At 39.9% G+C, this 13,118-nt stretch overlaps 1 protein-coding gene across 2 annotated transcripts in view; it reads left to right on the top strand.

The window, feature by feature from the left end:
• Positions 1–12,279, top strand: part of LONRF3 (LON peptidase N-terminal domain and ring finger 3) — a 33,214-nt gene extending 20,935 nt beyond the window's left edge. Inside the window, exons 11-12 of one of the 2 annotated variants that reach the window (XM_018570044.1) lie at positions 235–384; positions 5,157–5,645. In XM_018570044.1, the coding sequence (XP_018425546.1) occupies positions 235–384; positions 5,157–5,315 (309 nt within the window). In that variant the 3' untranslated portion in view covers positions 5,316–5,645. Of the gene's footprint in view, positions 1–234; positions 385–5,156; positions 5,646–12,198 lie in introns of those variants that run through there. The other variant, XM_018570045.1, reaches the window with a different exon arrangement.
• The last annotated feature ends 839 nt before the right edge of the window (positions 12,280–13,118 follow it).

The raw sequence follows: 13,118 nt of genomic DNA, 5'->3' as shown, positions 1-13,118 counted from the left end.
ACACACACACACCTACACCCACACACCCCCACACCCACACACACACACACACACACACACACACACACTGAGTGGCCAGATTATTATGACCACCCCATCAGTACTTTGTTGGGCCACGAGATGACTCCACGAGATGTTGAAAGGTGATGCGAGGAATATATATATGTTTGAAATCTTTTAGAATACAGAATATTCAGAATGTGAGCAATAAAATATTTTTGTATTGTTTTATAGGTTAAAGAGGAAGATTATGAGGAACTACTGACATTGCACAATGCCGTGTATGATCAGGCATACACCTGGTTCAGTACTCTGAAAATAGCGTTAAAAACTCGCATCTTGAGCCATTTTGGTCCTATGCCAGCTAAGGATTCTGATTTACAGGTACATTTTCAAATAACTGTTACTTGTTTTAGAATAGGCTTTACTCGGGTACAGTCTGAATGAGTTACTCATTGATGAAAGTTAGTGTTGAAAATGAAAGATAAAGCTAAAAATGGGTACACATGGTAATTTCTTATTCTGATACATGTTAGTTTAAAGATCTTCATAATTAGCTGGCTGTATATATTACACATTAGAACTCAACTTTCCAATAGAGACATTGACCTGGAACAAACGTGAAGATCATAAAAGTCAGAGTTTAATCTGAGCTCTATAGGACCTGAAAAACAGACAGGAAACCAGTATTTTCAGGAAGGGGTCAGCAGTGGCAGCTGCTATATTAAAATCTGTATTAAACAACCATAGACTGGAGGGTATCTAGAGGTCCTCCAGAAAACTGCTTTGAAGAGAAGTAAAGCCAAACCTTTTTTGGCTTTATTTCTCTTTTGGATCACATCTAGCAAAGTACTCCTGGGACAGAGCCACACTGCAGCCATGAAGGATCGACAATAGTATCCATCCGGCAAAGCCCTCTGTGGCAACCTCCTCCCTTCTTTGTTCCAGAGTACTAGAGGGGCAGAGAGGTGAGGGGGGAATCCCTGTGGGGAGGAGCCCATGAGCTGAGCAATAAGTGGTCTCTCTGCTCTGAGTATAGAGCCAGCTTGTGACAGCTGCAGTACCCCACGGCAGCTCTAAGCAGTGGGGAGAGTATATTTTACTCTCCCAATACCTCTCCTTTAATGGTTTTAGTTTGTTTGTTTGCAATGCTTTCCTCAACTCACCAGTGTATTATTTCCAAGCAAAGATTAAATAAATGGACATATGTACTTAGCCATGTATACTTATTGACTCATTGACTGCTACGTAAAGATGGATTTTTGGGAAATGAGAATATTAGACATTGCCTAATTTTGATTCACCCTTTCATCAATGTTTTTAATTGTCTCATGGCTGCAAGTACAGGAAATGTATTATTTCATTTAGGTGAATAAATCAATATATGTATTCCATTCTCTCTTCCATATTCCTTCAGTCTTTTATCACATATTCTTACTAAAAGATATGTATGTTGCAGTAAGTGTTTCACTACATTGGCATTTGTGGAATGGTTTGTTCACACTGGATGCAGACCTGTTCCCACCAATGCATTATGGTAGCATGGAGGGAAAGAGTATATCGCAGTTTTGGTATGTTGCCCTGCCTTTTTTCAGTGAAAGCAGTTAAATAAAATCTTTGAAAAACTGCAATATAATTTCTGTGCATATATAAACACATTTACTAATGTATTATTTGATGTAAATGTTCTCTAAGGAGAGAACTGTCAGTCAGTGTGTTACCCTCAGAAACCAAAAACACTCCTTCCGGTATTTTGCAGGTGCGAATTTTATAATTGAAAAGTGGGGAAAACCTTCCACAAATACAAAAGAAATGTAAAATAAGAAAAAAACTGCATTGTGGCAAAACGGGTGTAGGTCTTATACCTACTGGAAAAGTTTTAAGTATACAAGTTACTCTATGTGGCCTAACCATCATTGTAAAACGTAATTAGTTACTCATTTATATTTCAAACAAAATATTAGTTGAAAGGAAAAAAATTTTGGGGGGAAGATTGATGTTACACAGCTTTCTGCTCAACACTGCCTTCTTGAATAGATTGATGTAACACAGCTTTCTGCTCATCACTGCCTTCTTGAATAGATTGATGTAAAGGTGGCCATACACGGTACAACCATCGCAAGACCTTAGTCTTGCGATGGTTGTAAAGTGATTTAAAAAACGTACAATCTGCCCATCTTGGACAGGCAGATCGTACTCTCGATCATCGAAAGCCTGCCCCCCTGAGGGGCGAGCTTCCGATGACCTCAATGCTGAACGGGCAGTGTGCGCGTGCGCACACTGGCCCGTTCGGCATTTGTCTCCCGAGCACCGTTCAAACCAGCCGAAAATCGTACGATTTTCGGCTGGTTTGCTAGCGTGCTCCTTAGACAAAAGATGTGCGACCGTACAGTAGAAACGGTCGCACGTCTGCGTTCACACTGCACGATTCTCGTACGATCGCGGGATTTCCCACGATTCTCGTACGAGAATCGAGCAGTGTATGGGCACCTTTTACACAGATTTCTGCTCATCACTGGCTTCTTGAATAGATTTATGTAACACAGCTTTCTGCTCATCACTGGCTTCTTGAATAGATTGATGTAACACAGCTTTCTGCTCATCACTGGCTTCATAATTAGATTGATGTAACACAGATTTCTGCTCATCACTGGCTTCATAATTAGATTGATGTAGCACAGATTTCTGCTCATCACTGGCTTCATAATTAGATTGATGTAACACAGATTTCTGCTCATCACTGGCTTCATAATTAGATTGATGTAACACAGATTTCTGCTCATCACTGGCTTCATGGATATATTTATGTAACACAGCTTTCTGCTCATCACTGGCTTCATAATTAGATTGATGTAACCAGCGGTGTATTTAGGAAACCTGCTGCCCTAGGCAGGACAGCGACGCCGCCCCCCCATACTAACATTTCGGTAGACTGGCCGACAGCACCAATAGGGCTGACATCATGAGCCGCGGCCGCGCCATCAGCAAATGAGCTGAGCAATAAGTGGTCTCTCTGCTCTGAGTATAGAGCCAGCTTGTGACAGCTGCAGTACCCCACGGCAGCTCTAAGCAGTGGGGAGAGTATATTTTACTCTCCCAATACCTCTCCTTTAATGGTTTTAGTTTGTTTGTTTGCAATGCTTTCCTCAACTCACCAGTGTATTATTTCCAAGCAAAGATTAAATAAATGGACATATGTACTTAGCCATGTATACTTATTGACTCATTGACTGCTACGTAAAGATGGATTTTTGGGAAATGAGAATATTAGACATTGCCTAATTTTGATTCACCCTTTCATCAATGTTTTTAATTGTCTCATGGCTGCAAGTACAGGAAATGTATTATTTCATTTAGGTGAATAAATCAATATATGTATTCCATTCTCTCTTCCATATTCCTTCAGTCTTTTATCACATATTCTTACTAAAAGATATGTATGTTGCAGTAAGTGTTTCACTACATTGGCATTTGTGGAATGGTTTGTTCACACTGGATGCAGACCTGTTCCCACCAATGCATTATGGTAGCATGGAGGGAAAGAGTATATCGCAGTTTTGGTATGTTGCCCTGCCTTTTTTCAGTGAAAGCAGTTAAATAAAATCTTTGAAAAACTGCAATATAATTTCTGTGCATATATAAACACATTTACTAATGTATTATTTGATGTAAATGTTCTCTAAGGAGAGAACTGTCAGTCAGTGTGTTACCCTCAGAAACCAAAAACACTCCTTCCGGTATTTTGCAGGTGCGAATTTTATAATTGAAAAGTGGGGAAAACCTTCCACAAATACAAAAGAAATGTAAAATAAGAAAAAAACTGCATTGTGGCAAAACGGGTGTAGGTCTTATACCTACTGGAAAAGTTTTAAGTATACAAGTTACTCTATGTGGCCTAACCATCATTGTAAAACGTAATTAGTTACTCATTTATATTTCAAACAAAATATTAGTTGAAAGGAAAAAAATTTTGGGGGGAAGATTGATGTTACACAGCTTTCTGCTCAACACTGCCTTCTTGAATAGATTGATGTAACACAGCTTTCTGCTCATCACTGCCTTCTTGAATAGATTGATGTAAAGGTGGCCATACACGGTACAACCATCGCAAGACCTTAGTCTTGCGATGGTTGTAAAGTGATTTAAAAAACGTACAATCTGCCCATCTTGGACAGGCAGATCGTACTCTTCCCCCCGCCCCCCTGACGATCACTCACCGGAGCAGTCAAACCAGCGCCGCCCGCTGTATGGTCACCGCCGGGAGCCGCAGTCCGCGCAAGAAGCCGTCCACGTTCCCGGCCCGCCGTCCGCGTCACTGCCGCTACGATGTCCTAAGGTTCTCTCCCCTTCTCTCAATCTTCTCTCCCCGCAGCAATTGCCGCCCTCTGGGAATCTGCCGCTCCAGGCAAACGCCTTGTTTGCCTCGCGGCAGATACGCCCCTGGATGTAACACAGATTTCTGCTCATCACTGGCTTCATGGATATATTGATGTAACACAGATTTCTGCTCATCACTGGCTTCATGAATAGATTGATGTAACACAGCTTTCTGCTCATCACTGGCTTCATGAATAGATTGATGTAACACAGCTTTCTGCTCATCACTGACTTCTTGAACAGATTGATGTAACACAGATTTCTGCTCATCACTGGCTTCATAATTAGATTGATGTAACACAGATTTCTGCTCATCACTGGCTTCATAATTAGATTGATGTAACACAGATTTCTGCTCATCACTGGCTTCATGAATAGCATTAAATACATTAGGATAAAGTAGTTGATTAGGGACATGCAGACCACATGTCCATATAAACATGAATATATTACTGTACTCGATGTGATATGAGCTGCTTAATAATGTCACAATCCAAGCTTTATTACTATTTTGTACTCTTGGTGTTCCTCCAGAACTGCTGGACCTGGAGTAATATCCCTTTGTCTTTTTTCAGTCAAACAACCCTGTATTACTTTCACCACAGATGGACAACCTCACATGAAGTTCAGGAGTAAGACAGTCCAGACTAGGATGTGATAGACATATTAATGAACTAGAGAAATGTGACTATATTGATAGGCCAGTGTATGCAGAGCCTAAATTGTTAATTTTGCTTAGTTGTTCTATGCAGATTTTTATGAATTCCTATCTTTTCTAGGTAAACCCCAATGGACCCGCATGGTGTTGGTGGATTCTCGCTGTTCTTCCTCTAGAGAGCAGGGCTCAGCTCCCTTTTCTCGCAATGACATCACTCAAAGATCGCTTGACTAGCATTCGGCGTGTCCTCCTATTTATGTGTCGTTCACGTACGCGATAATGACATTGCATTCCACCTGACAAATACATCGTGTACATGCCAGAAATGTATGTCACATTGAAAGGTTTTCAGCCTTGCAAATTAACTTATTTTCAATAGTTTTTTTTTCAACTACTGAATGAAAACAACAAATTCTGGATGCCTTTTATATGAAATGCAGTATACACATATTTTCTTTGGAGTGTTCCATTTTGATAAAGTTTTGTTATACAAAAAAAGAGTTTTTACAGACCTGTACAGATTTGTGATCATCCGTGATGCATAATTTATTTTTCATTACCATTTCCTGTGCTTTTATGTGCTTGATTCATTGTTAAAAAAAAAACAGAAAGCAAAACAAAACTGTTAGCTCTTTTATTGTCTTTTAAACTTATAAAAAATTGGAATCATTTGGAAATATTATCTCTTCAGATTTACATACATCCATTTTGTACTTGTGATTGCTGAAAGTATATGTATAGCAAAACATTTTTTTTTGTTCTGTAGAGAGTAGGCAATTAGAACTTCTATCGTGTTTTTTGTTTTCATCTTCATCTCCACTTGGTAGATTAACTCTCTATTTGTCATAATGACCATTGTAACCAAAACAGAAAGTGACGTTGAATTCTAAATTTTACAGTTGTCACCAGAACAAGAGGTGAAGGTAAATCCAGTCTAATTACCTTTTTCAGTGACAACTGTCTGAGAGGAATTCCTTTTAATTCATATAGATTTCCACTCACTTCTCCTATTGCATTTCCAGGGCAGGAAGTGAAAGAAAATCTCCCCAACAGCACACAGACAGAAAAAATAAACTGACAGGAATTTTACCCCTCCCTTTAGCTATCCAAGACTGAGAATAAAAAAATGTGACTACACACACGCTTTAAATCAGGGGCAGCCAAACGCCGTCCCTACAGCTGTGGTGAGACTACAAATCCCATGATGCATCTCTCTCCGGGAGTCATGGCTGTGAGAATCTTGCAATCCGTCATGGGATTTGTAGCTCCACCACAGCTGGAGGGCCGGAGTTTGTCTACCCCTGCTTTAAATGAACAGACGTGTAACATCAGTAGGACCTTGGGTTGTCACAAGTACAATAAAGTCAGTACCTTTATCGCTTTTGCCTTTCCTCCCATTGTGCTAAGCGGCATAAACCTGCCCATGTGGCATTTAGATCCTCCAGTGCGGACCCTGCCCACCTGGGGTCAGCTTGACACTGAGGGCTGTAAACAGTGCACGGCTGGGTGCAGGTCGTGAAGTGCAACAAAGGAAGTGGTGAGTAACAAAGGCGATGATCTATTGCTTACATGCCAGTCCATGATCTGCTTGAGGCTTGATGACTTTCTTTATAAACATATTTGCTCTAGAACACTACACAAAGCATGTGCTTAGGGCAATATTAGATCAATACTCCAAATTGATACATACCGGTTTATATGCTAGTTTTTCTTTAATGTATTCCATATCTCCTGGGCCTTGTCAAAAAAGTGGGGACAAGTTGGATATTATGGAAGAAGATTTAGCATGTACCAGTTTAAAATAAATTGGGTACCATTACCACTTAATATGGCCTTGGCTCCCCTAATCTATGAAATTTCTGTGGGTTTTTTTTTTTTTTACCTTGACATTTACTGGAAGGAATTTCTCAACCTAGAGTCCTAGATTTTGCTAGCAAGAATTTGCAATAGAGGAGCTAAACACCCCACAGGCCCTGTGACATGACTTGTATTACATTAAAGTGTCTTGTAATAAGTATTTAGTAAGTGAAACTCCAGGGCAACAGTTAAATATACCATTGAAATACAGTATACATGTGTTTACAGTGTGGCAGAAGTGTGTAAATCACATGAGTAGATATAGAGTTTCAACTCCTAGAAGGTTAAAACAGTACACACATTACCTGAATTTGCATTTAGATGTTTTCCTGAAGTTTCACTTTAACACATATGAGACACAAGGAGGTTAACTGGCTTTCCTACGAAAAAAAAGGTAAGAATACCAATTCATCCATGTGCCTTAGAATGGGGGGAGGTTCTGGGGGAAGAACTGGCCTTATGTATGGAAAAGATTCCTTTCTTTTACAAAGCTGCAGTGGAAATAATGACTGTTGAAAGCTGACTTTCTCTTTCAAAGTTTTTATTGAATTTTTCATAAAAGGATACAAACAGATAAAAGGCCATGCAAGGCATACATAGCATTTGAGTCAAAAAGGCAAGTGTGAAACTAATTAAGTATACAGTACATAAACATCTCTGATCCTGCCAGCGGCCAAAAGCTATCTAAAGAATAATGTAGAGTAACTCCGAAGGTAGATAGCAATAATCATCATATAGCACAGTAAAAGTCGAGTGCCCTTGCCAGTTAGGCCTTCTAATCTGAATACCAAAGAATACTAAGAGGGAAAAGATAAGAAAAAAAGAAAAGTAAGAAACAAAATAGAAAAACAGGTGAAACAGAAATCAGTTCTTACAGCCCTGCCACCACTTTCCAGTGCTCCAAAAAGCCAACCTAAAAGAGATTCCAAAATTCCTTCTGGAATATACTCACCCTCTTAAGTATTCCACCATGTCCTAGAAGCTAGCTATAGCCATATCAGGATGTTGAAGCTACATCCACGGTGCCCAAATGCTAATTTTCGATTGGTCAGATGGCTTCTCATTCTCTTTACCCATACATGTAAGGATAACAAGCGATGCAAAGGTTTTTGTTGTGTTGTCAGCAGCAGTTTCACTGAACACAATAGGAGGACTTGATTTTATGACCTTTTAGGACTTTGAACAAGGCAGCTCTATTTTTATTTATTCCACTTAATTGGGACTAAACAATGCTTCCAGATATTTTATACAAAAATGATTAACTATAAAAGGTAAGGATGAGAACAATTGTGTATGTGTTTTATTGCTGCTTGGAGTCTTTGTGCGTTTACAAAAACTATTCTTTTACTATAAACCATTAACGGGTACACCCATTCCTAAAAAAAAAAAAAAATAGACCATTAGCATGAACACCTGTTCCTAAAAAATAGACCATTAGCATGTATACCCATTCCTAAAAATAGATTAGCGTGTATACTCGTTCCTAAAAAATAGACTATTAGCATGTATACCGTGCCTAAAAAAATAGATTAGCGTGTATACCCGTTCCTAAAAAAACAAACCATTAGCATGTATACTCGTTCCTAATAGATTAGCGTGTATACCCATTCCTAAAAAATAAACCATTGCATCGTTTTCTGGATGTGTCTGGGGCCAGTATATTAGGATATAAAATCTAGAAAGTATAGTGTATGTGTCAGCAGATTTTCACAATTAAATATGTTAATATTGGTCTGCTATGTATGACTTACACCAGATGTTGATAATATTAATGATATTCAATAATGATTGCCATTTACATATGTGTTAGTGTCAGAGCACAATGAAAACCAGACAAGCAAAAGGTGCAGGTTAAAATATTTTTTTAAGAACAGTGTCCACAGGAGCAAGCAGAATCATAAACAAGAACAAGCCGGAGTCAGAGTGGGTAGTCATCCAAGCCAGGTCAGGAACACAGAGATCAGCGTCATCAGGAACAAGCCAGAAAATCAGCATGGTCAGGAACAAGCCAGGAGCCAGAGGAGACCATCAGCCAGGATCGGATCATAGACAGACTCAGGCTATTTAGAGCCGCAGTAAGACCACACAGGGGCAAGGACAGACTGGACTGAGTGGTTTATATAGTGAGTGGGGTGACATCATCACTCAGAGACAGGAAACTCCCATCTGACTCACTCAATGATGCTCTCCTATCTGGCCATAAGAGGGAGCCTGGGAGTAGTGAGCAACGTTCAAGAGTCTGCTTAGGCAAAGAATGAAACACAGGTGAGTAAAATGGCAGCCAAGCCAGAATGTTGCAAACCAGTAAAGTCAGGGTGGAACCCTGACAGCCATTTGGGAGGGTATAGCAGCCAAACACTTAAAAGAAACTGTTAGGCCTCAATCACACTGGGCATGCACGCCCGTAAACAGCGGAACCCGAGAGGGACAGGTGCTGCGTGTGATTGCGTGCAGCAGGCTGTTCTTCCCTATGGGAGGACGCAGCTGTACAGTGATATACAGGCATCCATCCTGCCTGCGTCCATGTGCGGACACCTGTACCCGCACAGATGACCACGTACAGCCCTATCCCCCCATGGGGAAGAACAGGCTGCTGCGCGCAATCACATGCAGCACCTGTCCCTGCTGGACGTGCACGCCCAGTGTGAATGAGGCCTAACAGTTTATTTTAAGTGTATGCTATACCCTCCCAAATGCCTAAGAATCTTTGCTCATGTTTGACATGCGTTGTAGCATTTGACCTGTGCTATATATGTTTGGCAACCCCTGTTCATGGTGAATGCTGGAAGTCTTGCATGTGTAAATGCGCCTTTGTGACTGATGTAAAACTGCATATCTTTAACATGAGTATTTGCCTGCAGTGGTGTAGTTACATAACCCATAAGTACCATTTTCCATAACTCCCTGTCGCACGTTTTTATGAGCAGATTTGTCACATACATGTAAATGAGCAATGACAATTGCAATTGGCGTTTTCAAGCGTTTCCTGTTGAGTCTATGGGAACAAATCGCACTGATCGGTGCCAAAAAAAGCTGATGTGCGTTTTTCTACGCGCGACACTAAGCTCAGGTGTAAACGGGAACTATAGAAATGAATGGCGATGTCCTGTTTTGAGCTTTTCAGTGCAGAAAAATACACGCGACCAAAGCCTTGATGTGAACGGGGCCTAATATCCGGGAAAAACAATGTGCTTTTTATCCAAGCTGTGGAACAATGCATCAACTTTTTGCTGCATTTATGTCAGACTTGTGCTTTAAAGTGACCCTGTCATTATCGCTTTAAGAGGTAATCTGAAACTTTGAATCCCACCCAAGTAGAGGTAAAATCACTATCCTTCTAAAGCATACGCAGTCCATTGTATGTGTACAATTGGAATGGAACTTTTCAAGCTTGACTCACCACAAAACACAATACACTAAGTCAGCATTAGAAAGACAGGCACACAATGAGTCTTCAATAATAAGCTTTCATTCCATAATAGCGTACAAAGGTCAGTCCATCTTGTTTACACATTTCAACATGCAATATGAAGTTAATCATAGCGCATTTGAATTGCCACTGTGGGTCAGTTTTGCAATGTGTAAATGATCATTTTTCCTGGAGTTAGGCATAAACCTGTTGCCATAGGACCAATGCACAGCAGTGCCAATGAGTCTGCTCTACCGAAAACTAAAGTGAGCAAAGGGTGGTTGATTTACCAAAGGCAAATAGGCTGTTCACTTTGCAAGGGAATTCGCACTTTGCCAAGGAAGTTTCCCATTAGCTTAATGAAGGTGAAGCTCTGCTGAATTCATGTGCAAGCAAAAATACTGCTTTTCATTTTCCTTGCACCTGATGGGGTATCCTTCGAAAAGTGAAATCACCACATTCATTAAACTCATGGGAAACTTCCCTTGCAAAGTGAATCGTCTATTTAAACAGTAAGTTGAACCCAGGGACTCATCTCTGCACTGGCATGGTCAACAGATAACAGGCTGCAATTGTGAAGATGCGGACGATGGTCCCTAGGCATATGCCCTTTGGAAAAACTCAGAGCCAATCCCTTCTAAAGCACATAAAAGAAAATGCATAGCAGCTTATTTATTTACACTTGACATAATTTAGTTCTCAAATATTTAGTTTTCCTTGTTTTGTTGTTAAACAGGCTCCGCTGCCCCAGAATTCTGTTTACAAAGACAAGGAAGCAACAAATGAGCTTCAAGATTGCAAAGATACGTTTCATTGGGTTTACTTGGATCCGGGAGACTAACTACAGCTATGATTGGGCATCATACTTGTTTTATGCCCTGCTGAAACAGTTACTGAATGTAGAAGAGTACTTCCAAAACCCTAGGACCTTGGGATGTTCCGTGTACTATGTGGACCTTGGGATGTTCCGTGTACTATGTAGCAGAGTATTTCCAAAACTCTTAGAGTCTTGGGTTGTTTCTTATGCTATGTAGCAGAGTATTTCCAAAACTTCTAGGACCTTGGGTTGTTCCTTATACCATGTAGCAGAGTATTTCCAAAACCCTTAGGCTTATGTATAAACAAAAGAAAAAAGGATAACGTCTGCGTTTGTAAAAGAACAGTATTTAAACTGACATTTTTCCATCATGTTAGAAATAGAAAATAACATGTTATTGATTGTTAGGGTCAATACATCCACTTTTATTTGGCTCAATTCACTAATCTATTATGCATGTAATGTCAGACAAAGTGTCTGTTCACACCATGTCCAGACCAGAGTGTTTTGTAGCTGCACCAAAAACTATTATCTTCAGTTTCTCATGAAATATATTGGTACATCAGTAAGGTAAACCTGTTAATCATTTAGTTTATTTTATACATATACTGATTTTGTTTCTTTAAAAAAACATAAATAATAACAGATAAATAATGAACACTTTATAAAAACCTACAAGTAACAGTGTACACTTTATAAAAACCACAAATAACATAAATAATGTACACTGTATAAAAACTTACAAACACAAATGGTGTATACTTTATAAAAACCTACAAATAACATAAATAATGTACACTTTATAAAAACTTACAAACACAAACAAATAGTGTATACTTTATAAAAACTTACAAATAACATAAATAGTGCACACTTTTATAAAAACTTACAAATAAGAGAAAACAAAAACCAACGCAGCTCAGCTACAACTGGCGTTGTATAACAGTCTGCAAGTCTCCCAATTCTGTTTCACAACCTGCAGAGCATGACAACACAATGTACCTCTCATATAAGATCTAATTAACTTCAGACACTGAGCTCCAAGAAATAAGATACAAGACATTCTTTGAAAAATAAAAGAAGAAAATGAAAACACTGAGAAGAAATTGGAGACTACATGTGGTAGTTAATGAGCAGTGTGTTGCTGTGACATAACACACAGAAGAAACATTATGTACAGCACAAACATCTGTAACATAGCAGTTAGTACAGTGCTGGTTACATAAATGAAGGCAAGGGGCATGCAAGTCCATTTCAGGCTGCCCGGAGCTACTAACTGAACAATCAATGTCACAGAAGTCAGCCTGGCTGGCTCGTGTTTCATTTCTACCTCTCTTTCCGGATTCAAGTATCTGAAATAATAATGAAGGGAAATAATTGAAGGGTCACTCCACAAAAAAATATATATTTATGTTATTAGTGGATACTGGTTGACTGAATCACCTGTTGTCTTTTTATATAAGAGATAAACTTTGGAGACAAGATATACATGCAGGGCCGGATTTACTCACTCTGCTGCCCCAAGGACAGCTTCCCCAATGCGCCCCCCTACCCACCAAAACCCCCCCTTACCCCAATGAAGAATGGCAGACCTGCAGACTGCATACAAGTGATCTCTGCGACACCGCAGAGATCACTTGTATAAAACAAGCGGCGGCTTCCCCACTGCACATTTAGCCCTTCTTGTCCAAAGCAGGGCTAAATGTAGAAAACAACTACCCGCCCAGCGCCCATAACTGCATGTCCCGGCCGTCGGGAGATAGGAATTCCACATCCCTGCTGCTCCGAGGCTGGGCCTTGGTTGACTTGTTGGCTTTGTGTTAAATCCGGCCCAGTGTACATGCTGTAGACTGTGACCTTGCCTGGGAGTCTCACTGCATTTTCTGTAACGAAAATGTGGGCAACTCCGGAGCAGAAATCACTCCACCAGAGTCCTATATGAGGCTTGTAGGTGATTAAACACCCTAAAACTTAAAATTTCTACCAAATGGAAAGGTTTT

Source organism: Nanorana parkeri, unplaced genomic scaffold (genome assembly GCF_000935625.1).
Source record: "Nanorana parkeri isolate BGI_ZX_2015 unplaced genomic scaffold, ASM93562v1 scaffold1445, whole genome shotgun sequence".
Lineage (NCBI taxonomy): Eukaryota > Metazoa > Chordata > Amphibia > Anura > Dicroglossidae > Nanorana > Nanorana parkeri.
The sequence above is the reverse complement of the archived record's forward strand: the minus strand, read 5'-3'. Positions and strand labels throughout refer to the sequence as shown.